At 39.8% G+C, this 22,940-nt stretch overlaps 3 protein-coding genes across 10 annotated transcripts in view; 2 read left to right on the top strand and 1 right to left on the bottom strand.

Moving 5' to 3' along the window:
• Positions 1–6,626, bottom strand: part of LOC122531394 (solute carrier family 12 member 4) — a 95,091-nt gene extending 88,465 nt beyond the window's left edge. For all 4 annotated transcript variants that reach the window (XM_043659272.1, XM_043659273.1, XM_043659274.1 and 1 more), the window contains exon 1: positions 6,323–6,626. In XM_043659272.1, the coding sequence (XP_043515207.1) occupies positions 6,323–6,401 (79 nt within the window). In that variant the 5' untranslated portion in view covers positions 6,402–6,626. The remainder of the gene's footprint in view (positions 1–6,322) is intronic.
• On the top strand, positions 5,148–7,543 carry LOC122531411. Of its 2 annotated transcripts, none has more exons than XM_043659320.1 (2): positions 5,148–5,383; positions 7,192–7,543. In XM_043659320.1, exons 1-2 carry the CDS (start codon positions 5,285–5,287, stop codon positions 7,405–7,407), a joined length of 315 nt encoding a protein of 104 aa, XP_043515255.1. In that variant the 5' UTR covers positions 5,148–5,284; the 3' UTR covers positions 7,408–7,543. The 2 variants fall into 2 exon arrangements, with proteins under 2 accessions (XP_043515255.1, XP_043515256.1); XM_043659321.1 differs by lacking the exon at positions 7,192–7,543 and adding an exon at positions 6,619–6,723.
• A 2,565-nt stretch (positions 7,544–10,108) lies between these two features.
• On the top strand, positions 10,109–15,538 carry LOC122531391 (bromodomain-containing protein 7). 4 transcript variants are annotated; one of them, XM_043659262.1, is made up of 4 exons: positions 11,087–11,359; positions 11,982–12,092; positions 13,010–14,707; positions 14,792–15,538. In XM_043659262.1, the coding sequence occupies exons 3-4, from the start codon at positions 13,114–13,116 to the stop codon at positions 15,448–15,450; spliced, it is 2,253 nt and encodes a 750-aa protein (XP_043515197.1). In that variant the 5' UTR covers positions 11,087–11,359; positions 11,982–12,092; positions 13,010–13,113; the 3' UTR covers positions 15,451–15,538. The 4 variants fall into 4 exon arrangements, with proteins under 4 accessions (XP_043515198.1, XP_043515199.1, XP_043515196.1 ...); XM_043659263.1 differs by lacking the exons at positions 11,087–11,359; positions 11,982–12,092 and adding an exon at positions 10,109–10,252; XM_043659264.1 differs by lacking the exons at positions 11,087–11,359; positions 11,982–12,092 and adding an exon at positions 10,277–10,372.
• The last annotated feature ends 7,402 nt before the right edge of the window (positions 15,539–22,940 follow it).

Genomic DNA, 22,940 nt, shown 5'->3' with positions numbered 1-22,940 from the left:
AGACGCACGATAAAACGATAATACGTCCTTTTCTCAGAGTTTAGGTACGATTTTAGTGTCTAGTTTAAAGACAGCCATTGTCTGGAAAGCCGTAAAGTTGTCGGGAAAGATCCATTTCTCGTCTCCGGTGACGATCCTTTTGGGTTAGAAATGGATCTGTACGCAATCTGATGAACAATGAACTGCCAACTGTTCGTCGAACATCTTTGTTGGTCTTGGATAGTTGGTTTAAACCCATATTCCTTGGGTCTATGTATCCTGCCGATTTCACGTAGGGTGCCTTTGCGCAGTTTCTGTATATTTAACCTTGTGTACTTTAGATTCCACTAGAGATTTGAAGGCGTCATCGTCAAATTTAACTGGTCGTTCAGTTCGCGGTCAGTCAGGCAGGTCATAATCATTAGCCGACATTTGTTGACCTTCAACACTTATTTCCATAGGTATCGCAAATTTTCCTCTTCCATTGTTTCTGTTGCGCTAAATTCCGCGTGAAAGAAATGAAAAGCAATTACGAGTAGGGTAGTGAGACAATGTTAAACTCTTTGCGATAATTAGCTAATAGGATGCCTCCGTGGAGAATATAAAGAAAAACGTTCTCTCGTGTGTAAACGTTCTCTCAATGCAGAACTGAATGACCAAAGTGAAAAGTCAAAATCGATGACTTAACAAAATGGGTACGCCTAATATCTTTTTCTCCTTCGTTTCGAAGATATCACTCGCTAGCTTCGCTAAACGCTGATCTCAAGTAGATTTCGATCGGAGCGAATCGTGATCCAACTATACTAATTTTCAATTGTTTCGCCTTTGTCCTCGAATTTGCTAATAGGTACGATCGCGTAGAAAACTTTGGCTTTCCCCTGCCGGTCTGGTTAACCGGGGAGTGGGCTGGCAAGGGACCAGCGATGAATTAAAACCCAAGAGAATCCTCCGTGGAATTTGCAAGCTGACAATGGCGTTGCACAGTTTCCCCAAGTATTCCGGAGAGACTGCGGAAAGAGAGACGAACGACGACGAAAGGGAGAACTCGATTCGGAAGAGAGGCTGAAAATAGTCTGAAAACAGCGTTTCCACGACTGGATAAAGGTTGGTTCGGTTAGGAGGTACGCTGGAAAGGCGAGATCACGAGTTCGCCTCGACGTTAGCGGATGCTCGGCCGCTCCACGTTGACATAATTCACTGTTGATAAACACATGGACGGTGGACTGGACGATGGTCCGAATTCTCTGTGAGCTCTGGCCTCTGGCACGCTGCCACGGCTGGCGAAATGTCTGAACGTCTCCATAATACGGCGCGTCGCTCCGTATTAGTCGTACACGTAGTTGCAAAAACCTGTGTACAGCGCTCTGTGAATAATACATCGCGGACAAGCGCGAACGCACGTGGATGCACAATGCCACCTGCGATCTGAAAGAGAAAGGTCTGTTAAAACGTGCCTCATTTGTGCAGACGTAGCGGAGGGTTTTCTTCTAGTTGCTAGTTCACTTCCTTTCCTCCCCTTCTTCTTCTTCTTCTTCTTCTTCTTCTTCTTCTTCTTCTTCTTCTTCTTTCACCGCCGCGACGCGACGTCTCTTCTTCTCGCCGTTCTTTCTTCCCGAGGAGCGGCTGTTAATCGCGTGCGAGACCGGCGCAATGCCTCGAGGCACCGTTCTCTGCTCCATCTACTCGAAGAAGAAAGTCGTAAAAACGTACCTCGACGGTCGATGGTCGATGAGACGATCAAGAGCAAAATGTGTCGCGATCGGCTGGAATCTAACGACGCGAGCCGACGAGAATATCCCTAAATATTTCTATTTCCATCCACCTGTCCAGCTATATCCGTCGCGTTACTTTTCTCTCTTGCGAAACGACATCTATTTCATTGGTGCTTCGCGACAGGAGTATATTTCTGCTCTAAGCTCGTCTTGTACGATAAAGGGTAATCCAACCTTGATATAAAATGGAGATGAGAAACAATGTTACACGTAGAGGGATGTGGCAGAAAAATATGCAAGTTTGATGCAACGAAATGCCAACGCATGTTGAATTAACTCTTTGCCCTCGCAAAATATTTCTTGCAATTTATTTACGAAATACGTGAGTGAAGTATCACTTCAAGTAAAATGATACGGCGTTGGAAATGATCATCCTATTGTAAATTTCAGCACGAAATTTTGTTGACTGTGTCTCTTTGATATAGGACCTTGTTTAAAGCCTTGTCATAATTTTCAATCTCTTGAAAAATTCTCTTCGCCATTTTATAAACTTTCGTAAGGGTCAGTAAGATGTTACTCTTTATTATTCTTATTCTTACGTCGTTATATCATATCGATTTTATAATGTACAAAAAAAATTTTACAATTTTAGCTAAATTTAAGTGTGAATGTCCCATTGCGGGGGACAGTCGAGCGCAAAGGGATTAAAGCTCTTCATCCAAAAGATATCTATTTCGCTGGTGCTTCGTAACAGGGGTATTTCTGCTTTAAGCTCGTTACGATAAAGTGTAATCCAACGTTGGTGTAAACTGGAGATGAAAACGTTACACGTAGCGGGATATATACAGCAGAGAAACATGCAAATTTAGTGCAACGAAATTTGGCCAACGTAAAGTTGAACGAAGGCTTAATTATTAAGCGGTAAATTCCAGAGGTTAGAGGACTGCGGCAAATAGACGGCGTCGCGTTCTAATCGAACCGCATCGACTCGACTCGATTCACGAGCAAACTTGCAATTAATCGATTATTGTGAAACACGCGGCTGAAAAGCCGTTTGTCCTTTGGGGCATCGATGTTGGGCTTTCGATTCGCAATTACACGCGTGATTGAACGTGTGTCCGGAGGTTAAGGAGACGAGGTTAATGAACTTTGAGAGCGTTGAGTCAACCTCACCGTCAACGCGACGATTGATTGATTTGCCCGAAAAGAAAGTGCAATTGGTTCAACTAAACATTCCTGTTCATTACGAATGAAAGAGTTTGAACACGATCGATGCAAGCAACCCCCTTGCAACAGTAGGAGTTTTTAACAGTAGAAGAGAATCGTTTTCGAATAGGGATTCGGACAAGAGTGTCCTCTAGATTAGGTAGACCGGTAAAGAAGCAGAGCTAGAAAAAGGGGTTCTACCCCTGGTGGCTCATAAAGGCACGCGCTCTAGTTTCTTTTGTGGCCGAGGGCGCCACGTTTCATCGCGCGACGACACCTCGACGAGAGACGCGATATATCGCACGAAACTGTTTCTATTTGCCTAAAACACGACGCGACGTACAGATACATAGCTACGAAGAGAACAAAACGCAGAAAAATGATGATGATGAATATCCTGGTATTTTACAGTAATCTACAGTTTGCACGTACATCGTACAGATGCACGATACAGATACACGTTTCTCCCTCGATTCGATTTAATTCGATTGGAGATTCTTGCAACTGCAAGTTTGAAAGGTAGCAAACTGCGATTTGTGCTCGATCTCGTGCCAAGTAGCCCGCCTTGAAATTAACTGCGCGACTCGGTTCCAAAAAAAAAAAAGGGGTAGACACGTTCGCGTCTACTTGGAGAAAAAGACGCCAACGTCTCTACTTGGTAAATCTACGAGCAGAGGGGGGAAAAAGGATGTAGCGCATCGCTGTATACTCTACCGCTCTATTCGTCGTTTCTCTTCGAGAACGAGTTCGCTCTGTCGATACGATGAAATACGTACGATAATTTGGACAAATGCGAACGCATTTGTTAGACGCCGCGGGCGGGAACTATGTCGCGCGTTAGGTGGTCATACGTGGTTCTCTCACACCATGAGATTGATCGACAATGTGCCTCACGGAAGGAAAAGAAAGAGAAAGAAGGAAAAGGAAGGGGAAGTCGGTTGATCGAGGGAGGAGAGAGAGATAGGTGCGCAAATCGACCACGTGCACGGGTCGCGAACGACTGTGTGCGGCGAAATACAACGTGTAGAGTGGAGTTGCATGATTATCGACCCCTTGCTGCCTCGGCTTTTGTAGCAGGGATGCAGCTGCCCCTTTTACCCCGCCACAAACCGTTGGGTTTCTCGTCCGACCAACTTGAACCTTCGACTGGCGAGAAGGACTACGAGTGGTTCTCATGCGACGATCGTCCAAGGAGAAAGAATTATCTCTGCCTCGATCGTGTGTCGTCGATGGAGGAAACCTTCTCTCGGACGAAAGAAGAAGATGGTGGCGTACCGGCGGTACTGATAGTGACATACTAATAATGTTTTAACAGACTCGACACACAGAGTAGATATCGAACAACGGTAGTTACGGCATATCCAACTGACGAGACTCCGACTGGCAAGCTGTTGAGCGTGATTTATTAAGCGCGATACCGTTTAATTACCTCGAGGATCCGGAGGTACGTTGTGTTAAAGGAACGAGATTAACAATTACACAACTGCTCTCGTTATCACGGTACAGTTTACGGGGATTACGCAACGGTAATTTGTCTGGAGACACGAGGCGAGCTATTAAACAGGTTACGCCGTGCAGCGCGGCGATTCGAAATCGAATCGGAGCGATCACGTTTATGTAACGCTCCTCGTTAGGGTTTCTTCTTTCTCTTCTTTCTCTACCGGGTCTAACGGTGCTGAGAGACACTGAGAAACACACACTCGATAAGCAAATCTCGCCTCTTTTACTGGTCTTTTACTCGGGTAAAAAACCAAGGTGGCCAACCTTGACAATTGCGGCGTTACGTTCGATATTTTATTTTCGGAGCCGCCGCTCTGGATATCGCTCGACAATAGCCAGCTACATGTATTTCCGTCGTTCTTCCGCAGTTCATCGACGCGACGCGACGCGACGCGACGCGACGCCAGTCTTCTCGACAACGGAAGAAGAAAAAAAAAAAAAAAAAGAAACATTCTCGCGAAAGAAACGCGTGCGAGAGAACTCGATCTACGGACACATGTGTGTACATGCATAGTATGGTTGATCTCTGTAGAGGGAACGAGCGCGTGGCCGTCTCGAATCAAGGATAAACGAGTCACGAAAAACCATCCCCTTTTTAGCTCGGCGATACGTAATAGAGCTCGCCGACTCGGCCAAACGTCCAATTTCTTATGCAAATCCACCGCGATCCTGGATATCGACTATTCGAGACGACCACGCCTCTGGGAAACGTCCGAAACGAAAATAGACGAGGCGCGTGTGTACCTAAAACGCCAAGGTCCAGCGCTGCTTGGATCTTTTTCTTGTTGCTGGTTGCAACGAGACGATCGGTCTCGAGTGAAGCGCGCTGACTCACGAAACTGAGTGGACGCGCAGAGTTATTAAGCGGCTGATCGATCGATAGCTGGATGACACGCGGCCGAATCACGATTCCGCCGCGAAAGCTGAACAACGCTGGACGACTAGGTAGACCGTCTGACCGAAGTAAACGGAACGAAGCCGCAAAGGTAAGCCCAGTTAGCGTGAAAACACGTCTGGAAATCGGTAACGTTACGCCACGCCGTGCTACTATGCACATATGCATTTAGAATTTAAACTTAGCCTTGTCCATTGTCCCAGCCGGTGTAACGCGCTCACGCCTACCACGACCGATACCCGACGTTGAACAGACTCGCTTCACTCCAAACCGATATCGGTATCGGTGCTGCGTTGCGTGAATGCGTAACTTGTTGTTACGGTCGATAATCGAGTTACTTCATATTTGCTCGACTATTCTCTAGATCAACGCGAGTGATAACAAAGTACGTACGTATACATCCTGACTGTTTTTTTTTTTTTCTTTTTTTCTTCTTTTTTTTTTGGAGCCAATGTTTCTTTCAAACTGGAGTATAATTCCACGTAATCTACGAGGTATAATTTTGATCAAAAGTAATGTGTAGGTAGGTGTGATCTCTCGGACTTTTTTCCTCTCGATGGAGGCTTCGATGAAAAATAAAGGGAAAGGAAGACTGTTCTCGTTAAATAATCGTTTTACTCGGAAATTTCTGGCGGTGACCGTCCGTGAAGATCGATCGACCTTGAGGCGTAAACCTTTAATAGAGTGGAGCTCTGCTCAACGTTTTAACAGATATATTTCTAATCCCGTTAAAATAGAAAACGTTCGCTCTTTCGTGCAAGCTTGTAGTTACTTAACGTGATCTTGTAAGATCTACACAGAATCTGCTGGAGGAGAGAGAAGAGAGTGTAAATTATACGTCTCAAGCAGATAGCCGATTTACATTTACGCGTGTACAGGTCTGCAAAAATTTCTGTTGAATAACGCGACGCGTGTGCGTCAGCGTGATCGTAAATAAGGCTGCACTCTTGCGCTCGTTTGTACGTACGTTTAACCTCTTGATCCACGTGTATATATAAAAAAAAAAAAAAATAAATAAACAACCACTTACCATAGTCGAGCGATGGTTGCTGCTGCTGTGGCGCATACTGCGACGTATTATTGGCCGGTGTGACTCGAAACCGCTCCATTCTTTGCTATCCTCGATCTTTGCTATCAACGCAACCACCACCAGACACAACACTTTGCTCGAGCTTCGGTTGCTCGACGCGCACACCGTTTGTTCTCGATTAACGCGAACCGCGCCGATAAGTTAACTGCGGGGATGCTGCTTAACGACGAAACACCCGCACTTTCGTTTACAACGATTGGCGAACGCGTTCTCCATTCGCCGGTGCTATGTTACAGGCTTCTGCTGGCCGTACTGTGACTGTGTACCATCGGCAACACACCACGAGGCACAAACAGACGGTCAGACAGAGAGCATGCAAGAGGGACAATGAAAGAGCGTGAACGAAGGGAAGGGAGAACGTAGCAACTACGAATGATCGTAAGCGGGAAAGAAACGGAAACTACACAACACCGAAGCGTGGTGTCGTGTGTTCTTTATCGAATGTCTTTATCGCGCCCACCTCTAGGCACGTATGTTATGTATGTACATGTGTGCACGCTCTGGAGTCGTGCCTCCCGTCTCGTGCCTCTCACGTTTCGTTCGCTCGCTTGTTGCCGAAATCCAGACAAGCGTGCGACGCGTGTTCCATGCGATAAAGTGATAACACAGATCGCCAACCTCTTCTCCACGCTACTAACTCTCAATTGCTGCAACAAGCCCACGTGTATCTCTTTCTCTCTTTCTCTCTACGTGTATTTTTGTCGTTGTCCTTTTGCCAGTTCCGCATGAGCAATGACCACCCTGCTGCGTTTAGGATACTGATACTGATACTACTCGTCAACTCTAGTCTGATCGACTACGTTTTATAGATGTGTGTGCACGGTATTCACACGTATGTAGATACACGCGTGTATGCAGAGAATCATGGAACCCTTCGATACACGCTTCTGCCGGCTACGGCTGTTGAGCATGGGCGCCACGACCACGACCAAGGCACCCACGTGTACGTGCATTTCACCAGGGCTGTACCAATCGTCAAACTACCCGCTGTGATCCGCCATTGGCTGTTATCGAACGATTGGTAGGAGGAACGGTCACGTTGCCACGATACTGAAAGCCTGAAAGATATTGACACGTTAATTTCTTCTTTTCACTGGCAAACTAGATGGATTGTTGCTGAAATTTCTGTTAATTGGTCTTCAATGTGATCTTTAGTCTTTAACATTTATCCCTTTTTATGTCAAAAAGCTCATATATACATATTTTAATTACAAATTATCAAATATCAAATCGACCTGTCGAAATTTCTAAATGAAATTGCACGTACATGAGCAAAATTTGGAAACAAAGGTTTGTTTCGATCAATTTACATACATATGTACAGTTTGAAGCACAACTGGTTCTATAATTACGTAGTCTGAATCAATATCCAGAGCGGTAAGTAACAATATGTCGCTAAAGACCCATCCGGATCAGATTAAGAGTAAATAAAAAGCAAAAATAGTAAAAATAAGAGTATGTATGATCTGAGTTACTATAAGCTTAACAAATGTTTAAAAAACTGCTGGGTGTCTTCCAAGTATTTTCAGAACATTTAAACGTGATAAAAATGGAATCCCGTTTTTTGGCTGTGCTCCAAAATTGTCTTTCCCTGAATTACATTTCCTCGGTGAACTGCCGGAATTAAATTAATTGAAACATAACTAATTTCAAACAAAATTATTAATCTGCAACGTACAACTGTGAAAACAGTTTGTTCTACTAATTGCGATATACTCGAAACTTTTAACAAAATGTGCGCAATGAATCATGGAATTATTGTCGTGGACGATACGTGAACACGCGTATGCATGCATCCACACTCCCTCCATACCGACTTTCTCCAGGACCGTAACTATATACTGTACTATGATGTGCTACTACCATCCTCCCTCGCCAATTTCGCGCTTCGTCAAAATCCCCAGTATCTTGTACCCCTTCGTAACTTGTATCAGTATCTTTGATGAAAACGAGCCAGCTTCGTGTGCTCTTTACATGCATATTTACAATGTAAAATGAATACGCAGCCATGGTTTCACAGCAGGAAAACTGAAAGGGACGTTGACGCCAAAGTATTGATTATCGTAGAATCTCTTTAAGTGCGTCTCGGAATACTTAAATGCGTGATTTTCAATTATTTCTCTTTATCTGATCGATAGTCAAAGAAGCAATCATGATGTATCAATTTTGCCAAAAATCTGATTATTCAGAGGTACATGTGCATGTGCGTATACATGTATGATTCTACGAGTCGTGTGAATGCGTTATACCATGTATGTAAAATATTACACGCATGTGTGTCTCGTATTTCAGGGTTACGCTGCTGTGCCACGGTGATAACACAGTTGCAACGCAGTGTACCTGCGAATTGCTATATTTTCGTCCACGAGTGGTGTATAATCGCACAGCTTCATCGGTTGCCTGTATCCTGTTCTAGGTGGCAGCAGGAAACAGAAAACTTTCCTTCGAGAAAATTCCACTTCGTGTATATTGCATTTCATCTCGAGTCCTTGCCAAAGGGTTGGACAATATACAGACAATCGTCACTTGTCGAACAAAGGCAAATTACGAAAATGTAAGCATCTATTTATTTTAAATTGCTGAGTTTTCATCGAACGTAATTTGGCCTTCTTTCCTGTCGTACGATTTAATTACCCATTGAAATATTATCTCAATTTAGCGATAATTCAACAATTATAAAAGTTCTTTGAAACAGTAAAAATGACGTTGAAGAGCCATGTAGGTTTTAAAAGTTTTGCATATCGCGAGAATTCGATCCAAAGTCTCGGAAATTCATTTCACTATCGACAATAGGAAGAAACTCTTTTGAGATTATACAATAGTCGATGTGTAACAAACGTTCTGCTTTTTTGGCTAAGCTACCAAAGCTCGTTTCTTCATAACGGTCAGTACGAATAAGTACAAGTGTAGTTAAAGATGTGCTTTACATACGTACATCTTCTTTTCTGCAATTACAAATCTTTTCCTCTGTAATTAGCACGCGACTTATGACTTTAAATTTAAAGCTGTAAAATGTAGGCAGCTCGTAACAAGTACTTGGATATTAACAACTTTGAATTCAGCATCGTACCGATATAGTTCATAAAGCGTTTTAGTTGGAAGAAAAATCGCATTAGCATTTCAAATGCATGAAGATCTCGTTGGCGGAGTACGCCACTTTAATGCAAAAGCTAAAGCTAAAGCCAGAACCTGTCAAGTCCTTGGCTTTCGCGTATTTTCGTGTTCCATTGGTAATGTAAATCCATTGTCACGATCGTTGCTTTTGTTCAGCTTGACAATTTACACATACATATATATATGTATGTGTGTGCATATACATATGTGTATGTATATATATATATATATATATATATATATGCATTTCGTTGTCGACATATGTGTTTTCAAACATGCAGCAAATTCAAGTGTCTTAACTGTTCATTGGAACGTCCAGTCGCACCCTTAACTCGACAAATACTGAAAAGTGTTAAAGTCAAACAACGTAGACGTTTTATGACAAATAAAAATATGAAGTAAAGTTAAAAAACGTAAAAATAGTAAAAGTAACCAAAAATCGATAAGGACCGTCGCAATTTTCCGGTCCTTGTTTTTTTAAAGTCGACAAGCCCACGTTCGGTGTATTCCGATCGAGTATGAGAGATTCGAAGGGAGGCACAAACAGGAATTGACTGGTCAATGTATCTTAGTGTTCAAGGCACGGTAGAACGCAGGGAGGACGACACATCTGCGTTGTGTGTGAATTTCCTTCTAAAAGCCACCAAGAAAACAAGCTTCTCTTTTTTTTCTCTCTCTGTTCCGTTCGTGGTTTTGCCGAAACAGCTGATCGTTTGCCCCTTTAATCGCATCGCGACTGGGTTCGTCGACGCCGCGGTAAGTTGTTGGATATTTCAATAAAAATTCAGCGTAGTGTACGCTCGTTTAGTAAGACGGAATCTTGTACAGCAAAGCGTGCCTGTGAATACGGTCGAGTGTTTTGTTTCTCCGTGTACGGTAAGTGCTACTGCATACTTCAAGCGTCTTTTGTAGGTTAGGAAGCGCCTTTCGCCTATAAAGCTCCATACACAATGCCTCGTTGCGCAGGTATAGACAAAGCGTAAGATTTTGTTTTAACAAACGTAATTTCTAATCCTTGAAACGGACGACTTTTTCAGTGTAATTATACTGTATTCAGTGTCATCGTACAGACCGTGAAATCCGATTTACTATAAAATGACTGAGTTTTCTCGTTGCATCAATTTCCATTGTTCTCTTGCCATTAGTTGCAGGAAATCAATCAAGTAGATTCGACATCGAATGCTTTTTCTTTTTAATCAGTTTAGTTTTGATGCGGCATGTGTGTGCGTGCCTGCGCACGCGTGTGTCTGTTCAAAACGGTATAGTACGTTTTAAATTTGAATTATAAATAGGATAAAAATTAGAGACAGGCGTAAACAAATGGTTAAAATTTAAACCGTGTGATTTCGAACGTATTTCACATCTCGAAACGTGTCAGGTACGATGTTCAAGTAGGTAGTCAGAGTTTTTGTAATTAATTTGTCGATATGGAAGAAAGATTTGATACCTGTTGGATATTACAAGTAGAGTATGTTGGGAAGTGTTGAAATCAACTTTTCAATCTTTCACTGCGAGTAGAAAGTGTGTGATGAATTGATATTCGACCGGATTTGTAACGCGCGCTTCCTCGAACGACGCGCCGCCATGACAGTGCAGCTGGCAAGTAAACGAAACGGTGGGTTGGGGAAAACGAAAGACCTGTATCCACCATAACGGCTTGGAGTTGTGTGACGTCTTCAATGGCTGCCGTCGTATTGTCTACGTACGTAACGGAGCGCGGTACTCTCGCAAACCGCGTTCCGTGCTGGTTTACAACGTAGTGTTTACTGTATTTATCGTTAGAATATTCTATCAGGCTGTGGGCCGACGTGCAAACCATGGGCTCGAAGAAGCATAAAAAGCACAAGCGCGAAAGGCACGAAGGTGAGAACCGGGGCTGAATCTGGTTTATCTCGATCATCTTATCGTTATTCCTGGTTACTTTTTAATTGTCCCTTAATATCATCTTGGCATCGCAGGCCGCCGCGTTGTGTCCCGCGTTTTCGATAGTATCATCATGCTGCACACTGTGTTTGCAACAAAATACTCAATGCGCGTCCAATCATTCCGACTATCGCACCAACGCAATATGTATTTGTTTTTATCTCGGTGAATCGAATCATGCTCGCGTTGACAGCTCGTCGCTACGTTATCAGATGTTTTCATTACGTTTGGTATTTTGAAACTTCTTTTCTCAGCTCTCAGCAGCAATCCGGGTGTCTGCTTTCTCAAATGTTACGTTTTCACATCGTTTTATTTGATTTAATGTTTCTCCATTCGTTATTACTGCTCAATTTTCACATTATTGGAATATCTCGCTGAATGTAATACCATGGTGTCGACATTTGTATCAATCACACGAGGATTCAAATGAAAAGATTATCTACAAATAAAAATGTAGTAGTCGACATATAGAGCTTGAAAGAGTACAAGGATCTTATTTGCTTGAAGTTCTTGAACATTTTCATTGGAATCCTTTTTGTACTCATAGTTTAATAATGCACAGGAATTTTGACTACGTTTTCACCACGGACAAACTGAGAGTGAGGTTGGAGTAGAAGTGAGGTGGATTCAAAAGTATAAACGAAGGTTCCACAGCAACAGGTGCAACGTGGAAGTAAGTGACGTGTAACAACGGACATGGACTGGTTGCACGAAACTAGCTGTGCTTCCAAAATTATTCGGATATCCCAAACCCTTTTAGTTTTTTTTTGTCTATTAAAATCAGTTGAAGTGCAACAAGAACTTTCACGAGACAAATTTTTTATTGCCTTTACTATAAAAGCTCGTGGGTATTTTCCTCAGATACTGTTAAATTGTTGCACTTCAATCACTTAGTACCCTGGCTGTTATGTATTATGGCATCAGAAAGGCCATATGCTTTTGCTTTACGAGGTATTTTCAATTTCAAAAGTTGTTCCTACCTTGATTATTCCTGCAGATTCAACTGATTCATACAATAGTAATTATTTTATTGCATACTTCTATCAAGGTTTATTTAATTTAAGTCAAGCTACTTCCATCTCGCTTCCAGTTTGTTGAATGTGAAAACAAGGTCATTGTCTTGTTATAAAATCATCTTTATTGTTATTGTTATTATTATAAATATTATCATCATCATCATCGTCATAATCATAACATAATTATAATCATCATCATCATTATCATCATCATCATCATCATTATCATCATCACCATCATCATCATCATCATTATCATTATCAACATTTCTTTCTACCTTTCTGTTAATACCCTGTAGATTTTTATTAATTCAGAATTACACTTCTTTATAATTTTGCAAGGTTATGCAATGTAATATTTGCCACCATATTTACTTATTTATTGTTACAACGCTATTATGTATGCTCTTATTCTGCACCCTTGTATAATTTTCTGCAAGACATTTTTGTTGCATGCACTAGTTGTTATTTACAGCTTTATGCTCTCATGTCTTCATATATATTTAACATGCATATTATACGTAAGATTATATTTAATTTGTTATAAATAATATTCTTTTTTTTTCTTTAACAGAAGGCTACTATACAACCACGGATAAACCCCCTACCTTGAAATTAATTTTAAAGGTTGGGGGTAGTAGTGGGACACCTGAATACGAATCCCCAAGTCAGGCAGCAATGCTGTCCCAACATTTGGGTGTCTACCAACAACAGTTGGGTCTCAATTGTTCTGTGACGCAGGAATCTGAATACGACAGATATGTGGGACACAAGAAACTTAAAAAGAAGAAGAAAAAGAAGGATAAGAGACATAAACATCATCATAAGGATAAAAAGAGGAGAAGAGAGGAATCCAGTCAGGAATCGGTTGGAGATGCTGATGAAAGTTTGACCGAAATCCCTAAAAAGATTCCTAATCATCAGTTATTACCACCGAGACCACCGTCTACTGGAGAACACAGAGTCGGTGTCACTAGCCATAATATTAGTTCTCTTTCGCCACATCGGGAACCTAGAACTTGCGTGCTTAGGAAAATTGCCGAGCGTACACCTCTTCAACGATTATTGGAACATCTTCTTAGATCAATGGAGAAACGTGATCCACAACAATTCTTTGCTTGGCCAGTTACAGATAGCATTGCACCTGGATACTCTCAGATCATTACTAATCCTATGGATTTCAGTACCATAAAGCAGAAAATAGACGATAACAGCTATCAAAATTTAAATGAATTTGTAGAAGACTTCAAATTAATGTGTGATAACGCTACCACATACAATCATCCAGATACTATTTATTACAAGGCAGCAAAAAAATTGTTGCCCGTTGGCTTAAAAATGGTTACACCAGAAAAGCTTCGCCAATTAAGACCTGTATTAACTTATATGCAGGACATATCGAAAGAAGAACTTGGTTTTGAATTAGGTACGGAAGATCTTAATAATCCAGACGTTCCAGTAACAGAGGAGCAAATCGAACGGGAACGGGAACAGGAAGAACGTAACGAAGAGGCAGAAGAACTTAGAAAAGAGAACCAGAGGAAAATGAGATTAGCAAATTTAGGTAAATTTGAAGCCATTCCGGATGATATGACGCCAGAGGAAATCTTAAAACAAGCTCGAGGAGCCGCGAAAGCGGCATCGGATAAGTTGACGTTGAAAAGGTTGAATTCTAAAATGGGTTTCCTTAGACAAAAGAAAGATGGGACTACTAGTTTGCAGATCATAGTACCGGGAGACGGCGTAATTCCTGGAACTAATCAAAGACCAGTCTCGTTGGTGCAGCTTATAGGTAAATTGAATCACGGTACAGGAGCGTTAGCAGGATTCCGAGAAGATAGGAGAAACATGTCGAAACCAGTAAAACCTTTGTATTACGGTGCCTTTGGTTCTTACGCCCCAAGTTACGATTCTACATTCGCTAATCTCACGAAGGAGGAAACAGACTTGGTGTATCAGACATACGGCGATGAAACTGCTGTACAATACGCAGAATCCATATTAGACTTTGCTAAAGACTGTGATTATACGTTAACTATGGTCGACGATCTGTTGGATATTCTGACAGGAGGAGATCACAGAAAGACTAAGAAGTTCCTCGAAGAAAAACGAAGACTCAAAGAGGAAGAAGAGAAGATAAAGCATTTGTTAGAGAAACCTATGCAAGATGTTAATCGCAATATTCCAGCTATGGACGGAGTAAAAGTTGACATCGATCAATTGAAAACGCTATCAGAATTAGGAATTGATGTTCATTTTTTGGAAAATATGGGTAATTATATTCAAAAGAATTCTAGTATCTGTAGTAACAACTACTTGTAATAGCAGTCTTAACTTTACTTGTTTTCTTTTCCAGAAGAGGAATTGAAGCTGAACGAGGAACGCGCAGCTTTACAGAGTCGATTGGACGATACGTCGCAAATGTTAGGCCGTTTGAAGCAAGTGCAGCATGAACGGCTCTCGGCTCCACCGCCTGCTCACTTGTCCAATGTTCCTAAACCATCGGAGGCAGAAGTGGTGATAGCCGACAAAATTACGGATAATTTAACAGAGATAGCGAAGAAGCTTCCTCCTTCAGCTATCGCTCCTGTTGATGGTTTGCGAAGAGCTATGGGCATAGCACCTCTTGGTGGACCAGAACCTATGGAAGTGGAACCGATCACGCATAATCCCACCATTGTCGCGGAAAATAATCTCTTGTCGCAAACTAACAGCAATCAAGTTTCGTCGAACCTGTTGCCGGATCCGTCACCAATTCAAAACACTAACTTGCTCAGTCCAACAAGTCAACAAAATCAACCGATCAATATTGTGAATACGAATCAACCGCCTATTCAAATACAAATCGGTATGACGCACAGTCAGACACCTCCGTCTTTATTGAGCACATCAGAGACGTCTGCGGTTCCAGACTTAGAGTCAGAACTTAGAGAATTTCTAGAAAGTGATCCTACATTAGGACATTCGCCACTGCACGATGACAAAACATTGGAGGACATTTTATCCGAGTCTTAGTGTACATGGTTCTCGAGGTGTATGATTTTTATTAAGATTTACCTTTTAAGGGTTGTACATTTTATTAAATATATGCAATAAGTTTAATGCCAAGCGTACAGCAAATAAATAAGATGGTACCCTAATAACATAATTCAACATTATGTTTATTTTCTACAAAAAAGTGTGTATTATTTATAAAGTGTAACAAATTATATTATAACCAAGCTCTGATAGATTGAAACAGTGAAGAAACAATGGTTTTAATGGTATGACCTAAAGAACTTTTGATTTCTTTATTTTTTCTCTTCAATTTTAAAGATAATTCAAGAAGTCCATATTCTAAGAGCAACTTTTTTTTTATATGAAAGTTAGTCTTTCCATTGTTTTATTACTCAGTAAATTATAAAATGTTGGAATGCTGTTATAAACATCGAAACTGAAAAATCTGATAAAAAGTGTAAAAATTCATAAAGTGTATTTTTAAAAACGATTCGTGCATTTTTCTCCACATAAAAAATATTGCCCTGAGTTTTGGACTAAGCTTTCATATTGGTCAATATAAAAGTTTTACGAAAGTACGAAAAGTTACTTGGTTTATACGAAGTTAGGAAAGCTTACAGTTTAGTTTACAAAAGGAAAGCAATAAAACGGAAAATTGAACAAAGTCTTTATATGTCTATAAAATATTCAAATTTTTGAGTAATTTTTATGATATGGCCGTTTACAATTACGACTATTAAACAAGTGACGGTCAAAGAAAAACAATCAGAACGTGACTTACATGTGTTGTTTTTGGAATGCAGAAAGAAAGTTGAGAATTTAATTTTAGAGATACAATTGTAAAAATTTAAAACAAAATTCTCTCAATTAGTTTTTTTTCACAAATGAAAAATTAATCGATTTACAAACACTGAAACACTTGCGCCGCATTGTGGCGAAATGATGAAGCTAATCTACTCACACAAATAAATCAAATTTCTCAGGTTCTAACAGTCTAATATCAATCAAGTATCTAAATAATGAGCAAACACTTGCGTACAAAGTATGGAAAGTTTTGTAAAATTGATATAATATATAATTAAAATTTTTTCACTAAAAAATATTATATTAAATGTTATAAAAAAAAGTATTATATTTGATTGTATTTTACACTTGTTAATTTAATCAATTTCATACAAATTAAATTATCACGGGAAAGTGTGAATAAATATTAACGAATAAATATATGTAGTATATGATTTACTCGTTTTTAGAAACATTCTGATTTATACAGGAAATCAGCAAAATTATTTGTCCACATTCGTAGTTCCGCCCCCCCCCTCTCCCCCTATCCTTTTGCGCGGGGAAAATTTAGTTCATTGTTGATAATCGTGACGTAAAGATGTATCATCAGCGTGCGCGTTTAATTACGTTTATTGTTAGCTTTTTAGTGTTTGTACTCACATCACTATCAACTTTGTTTAATTAACGTACGTTCTTATTCAGTAAGTTATAAAATATTCAATGTATCAGTAAATTATCTGTTTCTATTTGATCATCTTTCTGGTTGTCACATTTACGTAGTAGTTTGTATTGCAATACATATTATAGTTTGTGTCATAAGCTTTCAGAACAATATTTGATTTTGATTATTATTTTATCTAATTTGTTTCTTTTATACATTTATCTTAAAATAAATTACTGGTTCGTTTTAAAGAATCGTTACGGTATGAATAGATTTGAATACGTAACTGACGAAAGAGGGCGCCATATTTAATCCGTTAAACGAAACGTATTCAAATCTTGAGTAACGAACGTTCAAAGATAGAAATTTTTTAATACATCAACTAACTACATATTTTATGTTGTTAATATGATATTTTTTTATCTGTGACATCCTATAATCAATTTTTATTTTATTTCTTGTATTTTACTTAAAATATTATTAATTTTTAAAATAAAAATATTTAACATTTCACATGTTTTGTTATAGGTTCTTTATAATGTCTACATCTTCTCGTTCTCTGAAAAGGAGCAAGTGGTGCTTCACAGGCCAAGAATGTAAGTGACTTTATATTTGATAGTATATTTAATTTCATTCTTTATATTATATAAAAAATTTGACAAGGTTAAACTTTACGTTTTTGAATTGATTATTATCATTAAAATTTTATGTCTGAGATTTTCCATCTAATGAAAAACACTATCAGTAATCTCCATTACGGTTGTACTCTATTTCCCTAATTAAGATTGCGAATATTTAATATTAGTGCATGTGCATAAATTAATATTTGCACAGATGAGATTGAATAGCAATATCGTGTCACGTACTGAAATACCGACATAGAAAAAAATCATTGGTTTTTAGCGCACTCTATTTAAAGAATGGTGAATCGAAAAATTACAAGTAAAATGGTCGAATAGTGATCAAACAGCGAATGCGTGAAAAGTTTCCGCATTTGTTAGCATATTAAAATTCTGAAGCTGATAAATGATTTTTAATATAAATAATTTGATATAAATGGAACCATATATTTTTTTCATTGATCAAAAATAAGATTGACACGATATCATTTGACACTTGGTGTTTTGAAATATCAATCTTAGAAAAAAATTGGAGTTTCTTTTAAACCCTTCGCGATTTACATTCAATAACAGATTATAATAAAAAATCAAATTGACGTTGGTCGTCTGTTAAAAATAGTCAATTGATGAAATGTCATGATGTTCAATTCACTAAATTAATTTTAATTCCTATAAATAATCGCGCTGCGATACAAAATCTGCCTAAATCGATACGGCAGGTTGCGACACGAATGATAATGGGCTCTAAGGTTCCGACCATCACAGACGAGGTCTGGCATAAAAAAATGTATTGCGTGTAGGTCTAATCACATTCCTTGTCCGTGGTCCAACTTTTGAGCTGCGCGGTAATTGAATTAAAATTTTCGTTCCAAGAAATTAGTTCATGTAAATAGTGTTGTAGGCTGCTCTCGTTTGGACGTAGTAGGTAAACTACTGTGCCACAGTTGGTAAATTGCTGTTATTAAAAATGTCGGTAACTTTACTACCGACGTTTACTGACAAATTCTTAACACCTGATCATAGGTTCTCGACGGTTGGTATTTTAGAACAGGTGACGTCAAATTCTTGGATCAAAGTTCCATCGATCATTAACAACTTTCTGGGAAAGAAATCAAACTGTTTATCGTTTCTGACATAAAAGATAACTTAGGATCGTGCATGTAATCGTATCGAAGACGTATGGTGTAAGGTCGGGCAAACAAATGAACTTTCTATATATAGTATTATATATATATAGATATGTATTTATTTAGACTTATATTTTTCTCTCTTCATTTTAAATTTCCCCATGATTATATCTTCACCATGATTTAAACGTGAAACGAACTAAATTCGTTTCTATAAAATTCGCAATGAAATTCACCGCGAGTGTTGTTGGACACGCATCACTGCAGGGACGTAAATGGCGATTAAAGCGTGTTCCGCCCGAGCAGATGATAGAATGGTGGAAACAAAGGATCCTCTAACTCTAATTATTCGAAGCGGCAATCTTGCTTGTTTCACATTGTGCAGAAGTGTTATTTGTGCAGCGTGGAAAATGTGTAGTTCTCGGGCTGCTTGATCGTAACCGTGTAACGCGATATCGAGAGGGACGAGCGTGTAGGAATAGCTGCGTAGCAGCGAGTAGTATGCGAAGTGTAGTTGCTCGATAATAGGATTACGCTGGTAAAGGGTAGGCTAATTTGAAAATTCCGCGGGTGCTCGCACTTCGTATAAATGTGATTCACCGTAATTACATCGTTATAACGAAATAGACAAGTATTTTCAACCAGAAATTCGATCACCAGCGTTTATTTTATTGCGTGGCGAATCTCTTTGCTCTGTGTGCCGTTACCATATTAACTGCGTTTCAACGCAGAAATTCGAAAAATAATTGTCGCTGGGACACGCGTCAAAATTGTTAAACGTGAATGCATTCAACGTTGTTTTATTTAATTTTGCACTTTTTTTTTCACCCGGGTTCATTTCCACGGAGTTGTAATTTCGTTTTGACGTTAACTTTCGCTATACGTGGAGAAATACTTGCAGCATTTCTCGTGTGGTTCTCCCCAGAGACGAGGTGTTGCACGATCAAGATGGGTGTGTTTAAATTTCATTTGGACTCGACAGCGTAAATAAAACATCGCAGGACAACGAAGTTTGCCTCGTTACCAGGTTTTTTAATTTAATTCGGGAATCTCAGGATGATTGTAAGTTGGATTTCGGCGTAAGTAACGATTAAGGTTGCCACTTGAATTGTAACGCGGACCGTGACGATAATTCTCAATGAGAATGTCTGCATTCTGACGAGTTAATCAACGATTAATGATGATTTCGTTCTTTCGAAAACATCGAGAAACACCTGAAAATGGCATCGCTGGCGTGCTTTTCGAGAGGAAAAGAGGCTCGTTACGATCAACCATCAGCTGAGCAACTATCGTTCTTTGATATCTGCTTGTGATACACTTGATGGTGATAAACCATCTTCGTTTACATTTTCTCCTTCCCAAGGAGGAGGAAATTTGCACAGAGTCACGCGAATCGGCTAACGCTGACACTCGCGATCTGTTTCCTTGTTTGAAATTTTTTCGATCAGTTTTCCCGAATTTGTAAGCTATATCTATCTTGGAAGGAGAACAATTTTTTCCACCATATTTCCACGCTCGTATCGAAGCTATCGAAGCTCGTAAAGGAAAGGTATCGCGAGTACCGTCGTGGACATTCCTCACTAAATGATACGAAAAGGGAACGAAACGAAACGAAACGAAACGGAAATATTGGACTCGGGGAATTTACTTTGGCAGTGGCGCGTGAAATCGGCGTGGTCCAGCGTGATCGGCTCGTTACGAAATCACGGCTGCTTGCCTCTATGACAAATAGACGGTGTTAAACGCAAATCAGGGCGATCTGTGATTAAACGGGGTTCAGCTGCTTGCTTTAAAGGGAAGGTATCGGCCGCGGCTGTAGGAAAATGTTTTCGTAACTAGCGACGAAGCGTTTAATTGTAAAGTACGCGTTCGTGAATGTCGATTTATTAAACATCACGTGTACAGGGTGAGTCTCGTGACGTGACGACGTCAAATAACTCATAAAATATTCGTTGTACGAAAAACTGTTCATGGCTTCCAGGGTGACACATAGTATTGTTATCAGTTTTATGTTGTTTTGCTTTTTTATCAAGGCACGAAGGTCACCTTCAGTGTTTTAAATGGATTGGTTAATATTTTTTGCCGAATTCGGATAAAGCGTGGAATTCTATATGAAAAGACTTTTACGTTATTTTGCTTTTTTATGAAGGTATGAAGGTCACCTTTAATTTTTTAAATCGAATAGTTAATATTTCCTGCCGAATTCGGATTGAGCGTTGAATTCTGCATGAAAAAGTGTTCGGATAAAGCGTGGAGTTCTACATAAAAAAAACTTTTACGTTATTTTGCTTTTTTATGAAGGTATGAAGGTCACCTTCAATTTTTTAAATCGAACAGTTAATATTTCTTACCGAATTCAGATTGAGCGTTGAATTCTACATGAAAAAGTATTACACCAAACAGGGTCTAAAACACATAGTTACTGAGATTAACGATCTTTTTTTAATACAATGTAAAAAAATATTTTTGCTAATATCTCAGTAACTATGTATTTTAGACCCTATTATATTTGGTACGATACTTTTTTATGTAGAATTCAACGCTCTATCCGAATTCGGCAAAGAAATATTAACTGTTCCATTTAAAAAAATTAAAGATGACCTTCGTACCTTGATAAGAAGGCAAAATAACGTAAAAAGTTTTTTTATGTAGAATTCAACGCTTAATCCGAATTCGGGAAGAAATATTAACTATTCCGTTTAAAAAATCTTCTGATCTTCATGTCTTGATAAAAAGGCAAACTAACATAAAACTGATTACAGTACTATATGTCCCCCTGGAAGCCATGCAACTTCTATCTGATACACTTTTTCGTACAACAAGTATTTTATGAGTTATTTGACGTCGTCACGCTACGAGGCTCACCCTGTACATTGAGAATCAGGTTTTCCTCGTGGCAGGTAAAATTTTATCTCGCGGAGGAGAATGAAGAGAATCAACGACTTTGAATTTTCATTTACGTAAAATTAGCGCGGTGAAAACGTTGATATTTGCAGCGATTAGTAGAAACAGGGCACGTTCGGTCAGACGGAGATGAAACACGAGATGCCGTTGAGCAAGTGGAATAGGCGCGCGTCGGGCGGAACGGTGGAAGCACATTGGCCACAGGGCCGACGCAGTGGAACAGCAACGTAACTCGTCAGACACGCTAGATAAACTGGCACAAAGCTTTATATATCTCGATTACGCCGCTGTAAATTTAATGTACCTAACTGCATTTGTTTCATGGTTAATCGATGCAGCTGGATGTGAAACTGAGTAGTTGAAGCTGAGACACGTTTACGATTATTTTACCGCGCGATTCCATCTCTTCCACGCATGGCTCCCCTCGGCAATTCGTAAACGATCAACTCGGTTAAGAGACGTGTCGCGAATTTATGCACAACATCGCGAGTAGGACGAACTTTTCTTGAAAAGTACTTTTATCGAATTGTCCGAAACTTTTTATTTCTGCTAAGATAATATGTATGTCGTTGATATGAATCATTTTTCTTAAATTTCTACGCTACTGTTGCTGCGAATCTTTAATGGCGCGTAATAATTCGCGAGCCATCGTGGTCGCGATTCCATTGAAAATTCCCGCGAAAATTGAACGTGTCTTGAATCGTACGTTTCCTTACCTACTACGTGTACGTACTAGGGGTGTGTGGGTAATTTTGGGTTCGGATCGGGCTTACACGAAGTCGGGCAGGTAGCCTGACGATTAGTACGTACGTATGTTTACAACCCTTCGATATATATGTGTATGTGTGTGTGTGTGTGTGTGTGTGTGTGTGTGTGTGTTGGATCACCGGAGCTGACCAGGCAATTGATCGTGTAGAAAAGTGGCGTCGTGAATTTTCGCTTTACTTTTTTCGACGAAGAAGCACATGGTCGAAATACAGCCATAAAGCGAGCAATCATATTCTCGTTAGTGTGCGCAGGAAATTGGCTGGCCCTTTTTTCCATTTATGCAGGCTGCTATCAACGTAAACTACTCCACCTTTCCTTTCCAGGATTATCTACGTAGGCACGCCGTGTATGTATATGTGTGTGTGTGTGTGTGTGTGTGTGTTTCTCGATATTTTCAACGAAAGAATTTTCATCGTACGACGGACGAAAGGATTTTATTGGAAACGAACGAGCTATTTAGGATTCTCGGCTGTTTTTTGTCATTGTCTTTTTTCTCGAACATTTCAGAAATTGTTATTTCTTTCTTAGTCGCCGACAAAAAGAGGTTGCAGTTAATTGCCCGAGTGATAAGGTCAAAATTTATCGACCTACAAGACTGGTCTGTAATTGGTCTGTAACCTCGATCGAAACTTAGCTCGGCCGAGC

Source organism: Frieseomelitta varia, unplaced genomic scaffold (genome assembly GCF_011392965.1).
Source record: "Frieseomelitta varia isolate USP_RPSP 00005682 unplaced genomic scaffold, Fvar_1.2 scaffold_398, whole genome shotgun sequence".
Classification (NCBI taxonomy): Eukaryota; Metazoa; Arthropoda; class Insecta; order Hymenoptera; family Apidae; genus Frieseomelitta; species Frieseomelitta varia.
The sequence above is the reverse complement of the archived record's forward strand: the minus strand, read 5'-3'. Positions and strand labels throughout refer to the sequence as shown.

Excerpts from the sequence above, each read along its gene's own strand:
- LOC122531411 (XM_043659320.1), top strand. The coding sequence starts at position 5,285 with ATGACACGCGGCCGAATCACGATTCCGCCGCGAAAGCTGAACAACGCT. Across the intron at positions 5,384-7,191 it reads AACGGAACGAAGCCGCAAAG|ATGTGTGTGCACGGTATTCA; the intron begins GTAAGCCCAGTT and ends TACGTTTTATAG.
- LOC122531391 (XM_043659261.1), top strand. The coding sequence starts at position 11,314 with ATGGGCTCGAAGAAGCATAAAAAGCACAAGCGCGAAAGGCACGAAG. Across the intron at positions 11,360-13,009 it reads CAAGCGCGAAAGGCACGAAG|AAGGCTACTATACAACCACG; the intron begins GTGAGAACCGGG and ends TTTCTTTAACAG. Across the intron at positions 14,708-14,791 it reads TCATTTTTTGGAAAATATGG|AAGAGGAATTGAAGCTGAAC; the intron begins GTAATTATATTC and ends TTTCTTTTCCAG.